The 14,872-nt window shown below is 38.4% G+C and overlaps 1 protein-coding gene across 1 annotated transcript; it reads left to right on the forward strand.

The window, feature by feature from the left end:
- The first annotated feature begins 958 nt into the window (after positions 1-958).
- LOC6566060 lies at positions 959-14,835 on the forward strand. Its single transcript, XM_032739044.2, has 6 exons — positions 959-1,201; positions 8,591-8,647; positions 9,080-9,656; positions 9,724-9,874; positions 14,384-14,500; positions 14,587-14,835. Exons 2-6 carry the CDS (start codon positions 8,591-8,593, stop codon positions 14,702-14,704), a joined length of 1,020 nt encoding a protein of 339 aa, XP_032594935.2. The 5' UTR covers positions 959-1,201; the 3' UTR covers positions 14,705-14,835.
- The last annotated feature ends 37 nt before the right edge of the window (positions 14,836-14,872 follow it).

Genomic DNA, 14,872 nt, shown 5'->3' on the forward strand with positions numbered 1-14,872 from the left:
AGGAATTCAATTTCACACACTGACTCAACACGCACACACACAAACACACACATACACTCACACAGACGCACGCACGCAAGAGAAATGTCGAAAACCCGCTTGCAATGCGCCAAGTGCAAAAATGCGAAGAGTGCGCAAAGCGCACAACGCAACTGCTGCAAAGAGTGCACGTGCGCGCGAGAGACAGAGGGAGATAGAGAGAATAACATTACATCGTAGATTCCTTTGCATGCCAAGCTAGAGATGCGCTAGTTAACAGTTACCAACTACTTGTAACGATTCAATGGTGATCGCTGCATAAACAGCGATTTTCAAGCAAGAAAATGAATGCTTCACAGTAGATAATGTAGAAATCACTCGCCTCTCTCGTAAATTTAACGTCTGAAAAAATCATATACATATAAAAATAAAATTTTTCCACTTTTAGACTTCAGAAGCAGTTCTTATAGATATTTCTCCTGCTTCTGTTACGCTGAATCACAAATTAATCAAACCCACACAATATTTTCAGTGTATTTAAGCTTTTACAAAGTTACTGTTACTGTTATCACTGTTACATTGTAGCGCCCGAAAATTCACAGTTAAGCGCGCATCTCCAATGCCAAAAACTGTTGACAGCGACGCCAGCGGCAAAGCCAACGCTGACGCACTGCGCATGCGTAGCGAGTGAAGCCGAAGAGCAGCAGCAACAGCAGCGTCAGCAGAGCAGCTCGAAGGCAGGGCAGCGACAGCGGCAGCGGCGTCAGCTGAAAACGACAACGCATCGATTATAAAAATAAGACGGGACTCGGAAGCATATTTACTTTGTTGTTGTTGTGTTTGTTGTCGCCCGTGAAGCTGTTGAAATTCGAGCGCAAATCGACAAACGAACTCAGAACGCTGCCGCTGCGCAAAGGCAAAGCACGCGACAACCAACCAACCAATCAACACACACACCATCAATTCCCAATTCCAATTCCAGTTCCAATTCCCATTCCAGTTGGCGTGTCTAGTCCAACGCAAAAAAAAATATCCTAACTCCAAAGTGCGTGGGAATTTCAGTTCCAGTGCAGTGTGTGTGCGATTTTCCAGTGTCGCCTACGAATTCTTTAATTTATCAGTTGAAATTTTTTTTATAATTGAAATTTTTTTTAAAGTGTTAATTAATTGACAAGTGCAAAACTCAGTTTGTAATTTGTGTTCGAATTTGCTGCCAATTCAGGTAAATGTTTTTAAGTTGCAAACAATATTCATATTATGCATAACATTTAAAACACAAAAAAATAAATATATATATTTGTGGATGTGTGTGTGTGTGTGTGTGAAAAGACCTTGAAACGATTTATATTCAAAAATTTTAGTACTTTACAAAAAAAAATATACATGCAAAATGTGTAATGTGCAGAAAATATTTTATTGTTATTTTTATTTTGCTTACGCTTTTTTTCGCTCTTATTAATGATAATTGCAAGTTATTTTGACATTTATTTGTTTAACGTGTGTGTGTAAAAAAAATACCTCTTGAAGTGGAAAACATGATAATAAATAAACACGGTCAATGCTCTTTGAAAATTAATATGAAATATTCTAATTGGAAATTTGCTAAAAACGTTTAAAAGCGAATTTCTTATGGATACCCTGTGAATAAAGTAAATCACAGAGTAAAATAAATATATTGCAATCTTATTTAATTAAGAAAACACAAAAAATCAAAGTATTTGAGTGAAATTCTAGAATTTGAACAGAAAACCACCTAATAATAAATGCAAATTTAATTAGTTAAATTAAATTTATTAATTAAATAAATAGGAAATTACAATTTCCATTTCGTGGCAACTCTTGAATATTACTGGTTTTTAACGCCAAAAAAAGATTCCATTTTCGCTTAGCTTTATTTCAAATAACTTTTCTAGCCAACTCATCAGCACTGAGTTTCATATTCCAACAGCTTGGTTTGCTGTGAGTTGGAACTTGCAGTCAGTTTCTGAAGTCCTTGATCAGCTGTTAGTGACTAATAGCATATATATATATATATATATATATATATATACATATATATGTATGCGTATGTATATATTCCAGTGTATGCTATTCAACTCTGAGCAATATTGAATATGCCTTCCAGTGTGGGCTGTCAAAAGCGTTCAAAGTCAACGCATTTCGGCATCCACGCGACTGGAATACTAAATAACCCCACTGGAATGCACAGTAATCTGCGACACATACACACACACACACACACATACACATATATAAGCATACACACACACATCTATATGTGCACTGACAATGTGCAGTAGTGAATAGAATACCGCTACACACGAAAGATAAGCGTCTTCTTCTTCTTCGTTTGGATTAGCGCGTAGAAAATGGAGAGCGAGAGAGAGAGAGAGAGAGAGAGCGAGAGGGAGAGAGATCGCAAAAAAGAAGAAGAAAGAAATGTCAAATTGTCTGGAGTTTTATGTGTGGCCCCAAAAACCCACAAATAACGAAGAAGAAACAGAAAAACACAACTCACGAAGCAATTTGTGCATTTCAATGAGCTCTTAATTGTAATTAAACAAATCCGTATTGTTTTTTTTCTATTTATTTGTTAACTTGGCTCTGAGTCAAGCCGAATAATGAAGCCAAATAATGGTCGATTGCCCGATAAATGCAGTGGTGACTCCAACGAATAATCATAAAATATACGTGATCCACCCGTTGTGGGTTGCGGGCTGCAGGTTGGGGGTTGGGGGCGGTGGGGTGAGGTTTGCGGTTTTTGGTTCGAACATTTTTGGAAAGAAAGCAAAAGTAAAATTATATATTCGTTAAATTTGAAATGTTTTTCTCTTTGGCTATTTTGGGAAATGGTTATTGCGCAAGAAAATGTTTTCATTGAATTTTACTTTCTATCTATGCAGTCACGAAATATGCCAATACAAAACTGATATAAAACTGATTAGAAAATATTATATATATATTAGGATCTTTTCTTATATATATATATACAAAAATATTTTATTTTCTTTGCAAGCAAATGTGAATTAGCTCAAAAGTTATTATTAAATGTTAAATAATTTGTGCTTGCGATTAAAAGCTTCAAAATATTGAGAAGAGAATGGCCAACAGCTGATAACAAGTTATTACCAGATTGGAACCAGATGAAATTGGAGCTGGTCTTTCACTCCGCTGGCCTGGTTGACTAGTTGGCTCTTGGCCACATTCGCTTGACCTTGAATTGTGCGTTGGCTTACACGTAATCCGACCATTCGAAAATCTGGCAATGTCAGTTTTGGGTTAATAACATTTTGTGCATCTCATTTTGAAAGTCGACATTAAAAGCGGCGTTTTTTTTTTTTTATTAAATGTACATTTGTGTGAACATTTTAAATTTTAAATATCAAAAGTTGGCCAGGATGCCAGCCAATTGATGGCCAACAGCAGCTAAAACAACTGAAACAACTTGTTATTACCCGATTGTTCCCACGACTGTCACACGCCTGTTTTTGTTGCCGTTTAAAGACAAAGAAATCGCCTCAGCTAACTTAAGTCATATATTAAAAGCTTTCTATGATATGCATTTAATTCTAATTGGCAATTGTTTAAAGCTCTTATTTATTCGCGGTAAACAAAAAGCAAACCAAAAACAAAAGAAAACAAAACCAAATTGACACATTGACACATTTTTTGCGCCTTGAAAGCAGACAACATGTTTATATGGCTTACACCCACACACACACACACACAAACACACAGTGAGCGGGGAGTGTGTGGTGCGGAGGCAGAGGGGAGAGGGGGTGTTAGCTTTACAGATCGCAGCCATCAATCCAATTCGATCGATCGTTTGACAATCGATGTCAGCGCACCGTTCGATTTCATTATAAAATTTACGCATGTTTGATGGATAATACTAAGCCATGCCATCTAGCCATGTACCCAGTGCGTTCTACGTGATCCGCATAACAGATAACTATATATATATATATATAAACGTATCACTCTGTATGTATTATATATATCAACAGTCAGCACGATCGATATCAAAACTTTTTGGGAACTGTTCGACTTTGCTTTTAATGCGAAAAACAAAAAAAAAACATCAAATGATAAAAAACATATTTCAGCAAACAAAAGAAGAATTTGGGATAGATTGCAAAAGATGTTAGAGCACACGGCCAATAAATAATATCAAAAGCAGTTCAATTTTGTTATAAAAAAAATATGCGATTAATATTTAAGCTCTTTTTTCAACTGGAATTACTTTGATATTGCAGTGCTATAAATCGAAATTGATCGATTGGCGGTCATTCGGCAAAGTCGTTGGGGCCTCTTTGTGCCAGATTTGTGGAAAAGAATAAATGCTGTCCGCATTGATAGACATTTACATTTGGCTTGAATTATTTATTGTCGTTTTATTAATGAGAATATCAGGTCCATTAGTCGCATTATTGACCATCTCTCGCGGCCCGTTAAATATATAGGGCTCAATGGACCAATCTACGCAAATCTATGCAAATCAAGCCGAAAAAAGAATTTCGTGTTTATTTTGTGCCGTTTTTATTTAGCATTTTGTTGATTTGTTTTCGTGTTTCGTTATTTGCTGAACTGTGCCAATTCTCGATTGGAGCGCGGGCGTCTTTCTCTTTTCTATTATACAAATACAACACTATATATATATATATATATATATATATATTTATTTATTTATATATTTATATTTAATAGATCTAGACCTATCCAGAACCAATCCCGCAAAACAAAACGATACGAAACCGAACCCAATTAGTGAGCAGTTTAATTCGCAGCCGTAATTAATTCGCTCGTGCCGTAAAAGAAATTGATAAACAATGCGACCAAGGCAAAGAGACAAATCAAAAAATAAAAAAATAAAAATAAATAATAAAGAAAGAAAGAAAGAACACTGAAGATTCCATACTCTTGCAGACCAAAGTTTAGAGTTTCAATAACTAAACCTTTAAAGCCATATTATGTGTATAATTTGTTGATCATATACATTTATATATTATATATATATATATGTCATAGTTTGTGTTGAGTTTGATCCAGATAACTTGACAAACAAGATACACAAGAACAAGTTACAAGAACTGATCTTCCTACAATTTGATCCTATGGCAGCAATTTAATGTAGTCTTCGAATTTGAAGGATATTTTGTGCAAATTGTTCAAGATCAAGAACATATAGATAAATGTCTACTTGATGACAAAATTGAAGTACCCTTTGCAAGGGTATAAAAAGCGATACCCATATCTGATTTCAATACATTATTCAATTTGTAAACGCGATTGTCGCTCGACCTCGAAAAATATGTTTCCCGAAAATTGTTCAACAATTTGTCATTTTGTAGCCAACCAAATACAACAAAAATCGTGACTTGCGCGAAAAAAAAAATGATTTTAATTTTTATTATGCGTATTGTCAACATTATATTATTTATAGACTCAACTTTATAGATTCCCTCTTTTATTTCCTCTTCTGCTTACCAAATATGTCTCTCTCTGTGTGTGTGTGTGTTTTTTTGTATGTGTGTGTTTCTTTCTGAGCTGCTTTTGCTGGCGCCACTTTCAGCCTCAGAACCTGGAATCCGAAGAACATTTCTTTTATTTAATATTTGGCAAAATGAATTTCTTGTCATAATTAATGAATTCTGGTATACAATATCAATAGATTAGCCACAAATACTAAATGATGTAAATATATATTAACCGCTGCATAAAATACTTGTACTCTTTGCTGCCAACTGTGCCAATTTGTTTCCAACTCGATTGCGTAACCAAAATTAAAAAAAAAAAAAGGTGAACCAAAAAAAATATAAATATTTTGGGGCCAAACATGTAAATCGGGACCCGTCAATTGCACAACACCCAATAACAACAGCAACAACAACTGCCAACTGCCAACTGCCAACCAGAAAAAGAAGAAGAAGACGGAGAAGAAGAAGAAGAAGCAGAAAAGGGCAAATAAATATTTCGCATGCCAAACAGAAACAACGCCAACGACAACAATTAAGCAACAACAGCGAAAACAACAACAACAATAACAACAACAATTGTCGCTTCGGGAGCTTCTTTTGGCCATTTGCTTAATTTACAACTTAATTTCAGCAGTGATTTTCAATTTTTCACCAGTCAAGCCTGAAAGAGCCAAAATTCAAGTATTTCATGCAGTTTAATTTGAGGTTCCATTATTGTAAACGCTGCTGTAAAGGAAGCCAAGCATGCACTCGACGCTTGTCTACCCTGTAAAAAGGCTTCAATCTCAGTGACTGTGACACCTACTTTATAATATCGATAGCTTCCATTCCGATTGCCCAATATCGATAAAAATCGTTTAAAGATATCAATAAAAATTACAATTTAATATTGATCATCTGGAAGACTTGCATCACTTGCACAATGAGCTGAAAGCCTTAAGGCGAGAATATGTAGCTATAGCCAATAAAATATGTGGTATCCTAGGTAAACATATCATGGACTACAAAGATATATAACCCCTCAATCCGACAATGTTTCTTGCATTCGTTCAAGGATTGATGGAAGAGCTATAAAAACATTTCACATTAACAATATTAAACAATATTAATTTAATAATAACATTCATAATAATGTATAATAAAATAATACAACTTTCATAAAAGTAAATTTTGAAACACGGGGAAACATTCATATTTTTTATATCTATGGCTTTGATTCAGGGTAACTGCCAGACGAGCTCTCTCGACTCGAGCCTTCTTACTTGTTTCTCGTTTGTGCTTCTTTTTTTTTTGCATTTGGGGGCACTTATTGGCTTGCTTGGCTGCCTTTTGGTTTTTTAATTTGGCTGCCGGCTGTTGAATTTGCCGGAGCCTAGTTGCCTTATTGTACGGCTGCAGCGTTGCATGCAACACGCTCAGAGAGAGAGAGAGAGAGAGAGAGAGAGAGAGAGGGAAGGCAGCTTATTGATTTCTGTTGCCCGCCCCATCGCCGTCAGCAATTAAAATTCAAGTGTTCAAGCCTAATTACATTGCCCAAAACTTGATGCAACCTCAAACAGCTCAGCGGCAAACAAAGAGCCAAGTTGGGTCTGTCAAATCAAGCCCTCAATTTGCCGATTGATTTGCTCCAGCTGCACTGAGCTGGCTCAAGTGGAGCAGCACTTTTGATTACCAAACAAGAAGCTCTTTAATTGTATGATATATGAAATAAATGAAATATGTACAACTTGTTTATCGACAGATTCAACTTGATAGGCTTGTCTTGATGTTAATCAGATAATGGGCTAGAACTCAAGTTGAAATATCTCTCAAAGATCTGAATTGTGTGCAGCATTAAGTATGTTAAACTTTGTTAAGCATTCTACCAATTTAAAGAGTCTATAGAAAGTTTCAGCTGGCCTAAAAAAAAAATATATTCAGCTATAAGCTCTTCGTGAAGGGGGGATGAATTTTATAAAAAGGCAATCCGAGATGGCTGTTCCCTCAGAATTGAAGTCTACAGTTTATAGTTATATATATACAGCATCAACATCTAAACTATATCTCACTTATCTCTGCTGCTACAGTCTATCTATCTTTACTATCCGAATCGTAGCACTGATTTATAAATATAGTCGTATTGCTGGCATTTTAATAATTTCAATTGAGCTTCGAGCTAAGTGCAAATATCGATTAACTGCATTTAACTACACAACCCAATTTGAATCAAGCTAATTAATACAGATATTGATTTGTATTTTTTATTAATTTTTTTTCGCATTTGACTTCAGTGAACTGAATTTGTTTTTGTTTTTTTTGTTTTTTTTTGTTTGGGAATTTATGCTAATTAATGCGTGGCTCATTATGAAATCAAAATTTTGGTGCGATGATTATTCGAGTAGCTGTTAGGTGTTGTTGCTTCCGTTGCGGGATCAATGGCCAATGACTAAAAAAAAAAAAAAAAAAAAAAAAAGAGCAGAAAAATACGTAAAAAAAAAACGATAGAAAAAAAGAAAGATGTTTGATGTGCCTGATTCTCGCATCTTAATCAATATGCATATTGTGCATATTTTACACTTGGGCTCCACTTGGGCATCTTGCTGCGCAAGCGAAAATATTTTTAGAGCCTCGGGCCACGCCCCACACTCTCTGGCAAAGTCGGGGAGGCCGGACCAGTAGAAAATGAGAACTCGTTTTCAGATCAATATCCAGTGCTATTATAAAAATGTTTACAAAAACCTTTTGCAAAAAAAAAAATAATAATAATAAACTAAATAAATATAAAAAATTTATAAGCACATCGCAGGGCGTTGACAGTTTTTTTTTTTTTCGTTTGTTTTTTTTCTTTCTGAGACGCCAAAACATGTTCAAAACTAAAGTAAGCAAAAAGTCAGGTGGATGTCCTTGCAGGTGGAAGCAATGCAGTCCCCAATCAAGTCAGCTAAGTGTAATGGCCTGCTGGGCATCGATTCGATTTAAGTCAATATTTTATAGCATAATATAGGCTTACTTAGATGTACGTAAGTATTTCTGCTGCTGCCCATTGTAAACCCGTTTTTTTTTTTTTTTGTGTTTCTTTGTGATCGCAAATGCGTTCAAATTGATGTGGCCAGTGGTCTGTTAACCGTTTGTGTCTCCGTTTTACCATTTTGCAGATGCGCCGCCAGCTGACAGCTGCCAGTGGCAAGATGTACACGATTCTGCTCGGATTGGTGAGTGCATTAACCACATCGACTTACAACAGGGTCGAACCGACTGCGGCATGCTTTGATCCCAGTATAATACTAGCAGATAGTTGGTGGCAAGGCATCTTCCGCCTTAGACGGGCCCCGTTGCTACCAGCTGTATTCCAAACTCAAATCGATTGGAAAAGGTTGTTTTTAGTTTTCTTTTTTAGAGGTAGGGGATTTTAGAAACTGGAATGTGGATTAACAGTAATAAATGCAAATTTGATGAGCATACCTTTAAAATTGTAGGAAATATGACTTTTTTATCGGTTTGCACTGATCGATGTTATCGATTTCAGAGCATAGCGTAGATAAATGCCAAGTTTTGGAGAGGTGTCAGACATATGCCCGTCTAGCAAGCAATATTAGAGTATAATAAAGAAGTAGCAACAATAAAACAACGACTCTATTTGACAGACGACGCTGTTGCCCATGGCATTGGGTCATGGCAGACTGATGGATCCACCGGCAAGGAATGCAATGTGGCGCTTCGGCTATCCCAATCCGGTCAACTACAATGACAACGAGCTCTTCTGCGGCGGCTATGCGGTCCAATGGGAGCAGAACAGCGGTCGCTGCGGCGTCTGTGGGGATGCCTATCATGTGAAGGCGCCGCGACCACATGAGGCGGGCGGGGAGTATGCGAAGGGAATTATATCGCGTTATTATACAGCTGGCCAGGAGATCGATGTCGAAGTGGAACTAACGGCCAATCATTATGGCCGCTTCGAGATGTATTTGTGTCCGAATAACAATCCCCGGCAGGAGGCAACACAGGATTGCTTCGATCGTCATCCGCTTTACATATCGGGCAGTCGGGAGCATCGATACCTTATACCGCGCGACACCAAAAAGAAGGACATCTTTCGGTATCGCGTCCGTTTACCGCCATATATCACCTGCACCCAATGTGTACTCCAGTGGACCTACTACACGGCCAACATGTGGGGCACCTGCTCCAATGGCACCGAAGCCGTCGGCTGTGGCAAGGCTGGTAAGCACTACCCTCATTCCTTGAATCAAATTGAAAAATCATCCAATCGGTTCAATTTTTGCGGCAGAAACATTCCGTAATTGTGCGGACATTGCCATCCTCTCGAACACGGGAGGCGGAGTGCCGCCCATTTTCGTCAATAATAAATCTCCGTATTTGCTCTACTATCGCGACTATCGGGCACCCGAGGATAATAATGTCTTCCCACTGATTGTGCGGTGAGTGTTTTAATGTAACTGATTCAAATCCGTTTCATAAACGATTCATTTCTAATTGCTAACCGGTTGCACAGCACACTCAAAAGTGATTTCAAAACGTTGTAGCTGCTAACCATCTTGCATCGATTTACACACACATCAATAATTATTTTACTAAATATTTTAAGTTCTCTTTTATCGTTTTTATCAATAGGCTTTTTTCTTACATTTATTTTGATCTCATTTTTGCTCGGCTGCTGCTCATTTAACCAATGCAATTTCAAACTATTTCTGTACTCTTTCAAAATAACCGGTTCAAAACTCTTTTCAATTTTGCAGCACAAACTATGTATACTAAAAATGTAACCGATTCGACACTACCTTGTTACTTCTTCTATTATTTTCTACACATTTCTATACGTATTGTTTTAGAAGCAACTTTTCAACTTCAATTGTAGAGATTCATTTCTGTCACTTTGCTAACCACTTTTTGAGTTTTCCTCAACTGTGATAAAAAAAAAACAAAAGAAACCAAATGCATTTTAAACTTTTGCTTCGCATTTTCTATTATTTAGCAATGCCACGCGGCATGCGCGCAAACGCAAGCCGCCAACCGCTTAACCGCTTACCCGCTAAGACAAAACAAAAACACGTTCAAAAACCACCCGCTTACCCGTTATATAAAGTTTTTCTAGCTAAAGCAGCGCAACGCAAAATCTAAGCGAAACGGGTAAAGGTCAACTGTAAACTATAAAAGATAAGATGCAAAATCGGGTTATGGTAGCACACAACACACACACACACACACAACACACACACACACACATACACACACACACACACACACACGCACACACACACACACACACACACGCACACACACACACACGCACACTCACATTAGCTGTATATATAAAAAAAATGCTTCAAATAAACATGAAAACAAAAAGTTAAACTTAAATCCATCGTTTTATATGGTTTTCTTTCGCTGAATATCAAACGGTTAACCGTTTTTAAACAGCAGCAATCCACGGGATGCCACAGGTGTTTTCAAATAGGAAAATAGCGAATAAGTAGAACTATATTCATATATTTAAATAATGGCCACAATTATCAGTCCACTCATCCAAATACAACAACAACAACAAAAAATATGAATTATTTAAAAATCAAAATGAATATTTATGCATATTGAAAACGAACAAAAAAATATGCATTTATTTCAAATACAAAAATTATTAGAAGGATTGAGAAACACCCAGAAAAAAGCCCCAAGCAGACAAGAGTTAGTACGGATTAGTTGAGAAATCAAACGAACATAAAATCGTTTTAATAATTCAATTAATTAATGAAACAAAATGTTCAGAGTAAGTATAAAAAAAATCCATGTTTTTAGTTCTTTCAAGCGAACTACAACTCCAAATAAATAACTGAACCCGAAAATAATATTGTAATATTTTCAATTAAAAAAAAGAACTCCAAAAAACGCACTTGTTGCGTCAAAGGAGAAACGTAAATGGAGCCTAACATTAAAGCGGTTTTTTCGAATCGAATTGATTGGTTTTCAAAGCGAACACATGAAATTTTATTAACACTCGACATTTGACCTCGACAAGCAGTCAAATCAAAATGCAAAAAAACAAGAATGAATCAAATCAAAGATTCGATTCGGGATGGCAACAGTCAGCAGCGTATATCCGGATAGGTGAAGGCCATGATCAGCACCAGGAAGAGGGCGACCTGAACAATGCCAACCAGTATGGTCTTGAGCAGTTTCCTGTGCGGCTTCGGCTCCATCGGATTGGATGTCTTCAGTGGCGCCACAAGACGGCGTTGATGACGTGGCCTATACTTGGGATGCGACAGCAACTGTAGATGCATCGATGGGGCACGTTTCCTCAGCGAGCTGTGCGTGTGGCTCAATTTGAGTGGCAACTGGTCCCGCTGCTGCTTCTCCAGCTGCTTCTCCAGCTGCTGTTGCATCTCCAACAGCTCCCGCTGCTGCTGCTGTTGCTGCTGCCGCTGCTGCTGCTTCTGCTCCTTCTCAATGTTGCCTGACACTAGCATACGTTCCACATCGGCGCTGGACCAGTTGATGGCCAGCCGCATGCCATGCACGGCACGCAACGAACCCAAGCTGACCAGCTGCTGTGGCAGACCACCGCCCGTTTCACGCAGCTCCAATGCCGGCTCCCCATAGCTGAGCATGCTATTGAAGAACATGGCATCCTGTTCGAGCAGATTGAATGGTCGAGCCGGCGTCAATGGACGCAGCTGCTTCAGCAGCAGATTCGGATTCTCGCGCAGCAAACGGAACGTGGTCCGCTCCAGGCCGCCATCCTCGGCCAGCGGCAAATAGAACGACTGCCACTCATCCGCCGTCTTCAGCTGCGTGAGAGTTCGCATCTCGATGCGATACTCGCTGACACAGCCAAATTGCCGTGCATAATAATCGATGGCAGCGATCTGCTGGATGCCCGCACGCATCTCGATGCGACGCCAGCCCATGTGGACAATGGGCAGGGCATCGTATCCAAAGTGCGACAGATTCGAGCGTGGTGTATAAAAATTGCAGCTGGCATCGCCACACAGATTTGCATCGGAACAATTCGCCCAATTGGAGTCCAATTCGATTTGATTGGACTTCAAGCTGCCGCCGAGTGTTGCCTCCAGTTGCTCGCCCAGCTGCTGCAGCAATCGTATCTCTCGCTGCAGTGTGGGAATATTCTGGACAACCAGCTCGATCTTTTTATGCTGCTGCTGCTGCTGCTGCTGTTCCTGCTCATCTTGCTGCACGTCCAGCTTATGCTCCTGTCTCTGTTCCTGCTCCAAATATGGCTCTGGTGTCTGCTTTCGACTGCTTTGCGACTCCAGCGCAATGCAGCTCGACACATCGCTTCCCTCATCGACCGACAGCTGCTGCAGCTCCTGCAGCTCATCCGGCTGCTCGACGCTGGGTTGGAGCATCTCATTCACCGGCTTGCATAAATAGACGAAACTCTGGTTCTGCTCGTCGGGCAAACGGAATGCGTCGGCCAGCTTCGCCTTGAGTGAATCATGGCTGCCACTGCCACTGCCACTGCTGCTGCTGCTGCTGCTGGCACTGCTGCTGCTGTTGCTGCTGCTGTTGTTCAAGCTGCTTGTGCTCCCTACGTTAATCCCTGTGACTGTCTTCATTTCTGTTTGCAACATTTGCTGCCGTTTTGCCAGCTTATCCATTTCATTTGAATTGGCAGCGATTTTGGTTTTCTTCGGGAAACATGTTTTGCTCGGCGTTGCAAGTTTTTTACTCATATTTTTGTTATTATTATTATTATTATTATTATTGCTGTTGTTGTTGTTCTTGTTGTTGTTGCTGTTGTTGTACTTGTTGTTCTTGTTGGGCAACTTGGCGACGCGTGGCAGAAAGTTGTTGCAACGCGTGGCAGGCGCACTTTCACAGGCATTCAAATGAGTTGCAACTGTTGCCACACTTGCTTCAGGCAAACGAGGCACATAATTCATAAGACTCTTCCCACGTACTGCATTTGCATCTGACAAAAGAGCATTATTATTTCAAACCACATCTTCGATCTTAACTTGATTTCATTTCTCATATTTATTACAGTCATCATTTTAATGAATTAATTTTATAGGAATTAGCTTGCATTTAAATTGTTTATTGCTTATTATTATTTGTATTTAAATTGATTTCATTCGGATGGACTTTTAGACTTATGTGCAATTTCTAAACTACCTCTTAAGTATATAATGTTCAACTTACCCATCGAACTGCATTTCATCATTTCCGTTCGCGTATACATCATTTTTGGCAACGCTTTGCCACCCAGTTGAGTGGGTGCCTTTATCGGCATCTGTAAAATCTGCTGGAGTCCATCCGATTCACGCTCCCGCCTCAGATGATTGAATCGTTCACGACTCATATTTTCGCGAATTTTGATTGTTTTCTCTTTGCGTATAATTGCATGTGTGTGTTTCTTATATATATATATATATATATATATATATATATATATATATATCGGGTTTATTTTCACTTGGTAAGATTCGATAAAATGTTTTCTTTTTTTATTAAAAGAAAAAAATATATATATATTGAATTGTTTACGATGTGTGACAGAAAAATCATTTGAGAAGAGAATTTTGTAAATTATGCTCTGGTGGAAAACACAAAGGCTTCCTCTCAAAATTGGCCGATTTACTCAGAAATTCGAAAAAGGCTAAGTGAATTTCAAAAATCTAGAAACAATTTGGAAACACGATTTTTGATTGGAATTCCGATGCAAACAGCTTTGCTTTGCAGGATTCTTAAAAATATATATATATAATAAATATAAATATATCTAAAATTTATCAAATTATAGTATTTAAATATTATATTAATTAAGTAATATTAGTTATGCTAACGCTAGCTTTTAGTTTAGGCTCAGGGTGCGGCTAAGCTTTTCGCCTATTAATAATAATAAATTACAATTAACAGCTTGGTTTTTATTTGTTTTGTTTTCTTTTTGTTTTTTGCAAATATAACAGCGATCAAAAGTGTATTGGAGCGCCCGCATTCCGTGCGCTGCCCGGCATCGATAACTGGTGTGAGATTAACTGTTTGCGCTATCCGCCCAATTGTCCAGAGACCGCCTGCCACTGTCCGTAAGTAGTGCCGTAGTTGAACATAACCTCAATTTTGCTAGTGCGTTCTCTCTTCCTCTTTAACCTCACACATTGATTGCTTGCAGGCAAGAGTGCGTTGCGATTGGTGAGCTGGAGGGACGCGAGGGCGCCGATACTTATTGCATGGACGAGTGCCTCAATTATCGATCGGATTGTCCACGCGATCGATGCCGTTGCTATTGAGAGAGAGCGAGCGAGTAAGAGAGCGAACGAGAGAGAGCGAGCGAGAGAAGGTATATTAACTAGCTGTGCTGCCCAATTGCCACAAAAGAGAACAAGAAAACGAAAGGAGACAAAAACAAAATGCGAGTATTTTTTTTGTAGCTGCATTTGAATTCGAAATATAAATAA

The sequence above is a fragment of the Drosophila grimshawi genome, unplaced genomic scaffold, assembly GCF_018153295.1.
Source record: "Drosophila grimshawi isolate 15287-2541.00 unplaced genomic scaffold, ASM1815329v1 contig_848, whole genome shotgun sequence".
NCBI lineage: Eukaryota > Metazoa > Arthropoda > Insecta > Diptera > Drosophilidae > Drosophila > Drosophila grimshawi.

What these genes read in the sequence shown, in the direction of transcription:
- LOC6566060 (XM_032739044.2), top strand. Translation starts at nt 8,591, where the DNA reads ATGCGCCGCCAGCTGACAGCTGCCAGTGGCAAGATGTACACGATTCTG. An exon ending in CGTCGGCTGTGGCAAGGCTG is followed by an intron (nt 9,657 to 9,723) that starts GTAAGCACTACC and finishes TTTTTGCGGCAG; the next exon opens with AAACATTCCGTAATTGTGCG. An exon ending in GTCTTCCCACTGATTGTGCG is followed by an intron (nt 9,875 to 14,383) that starts GTGAGTGTTTTA and finishes CAAATATAACAG; the next exon opens with CGATCAAAAGTGTATTGGAG.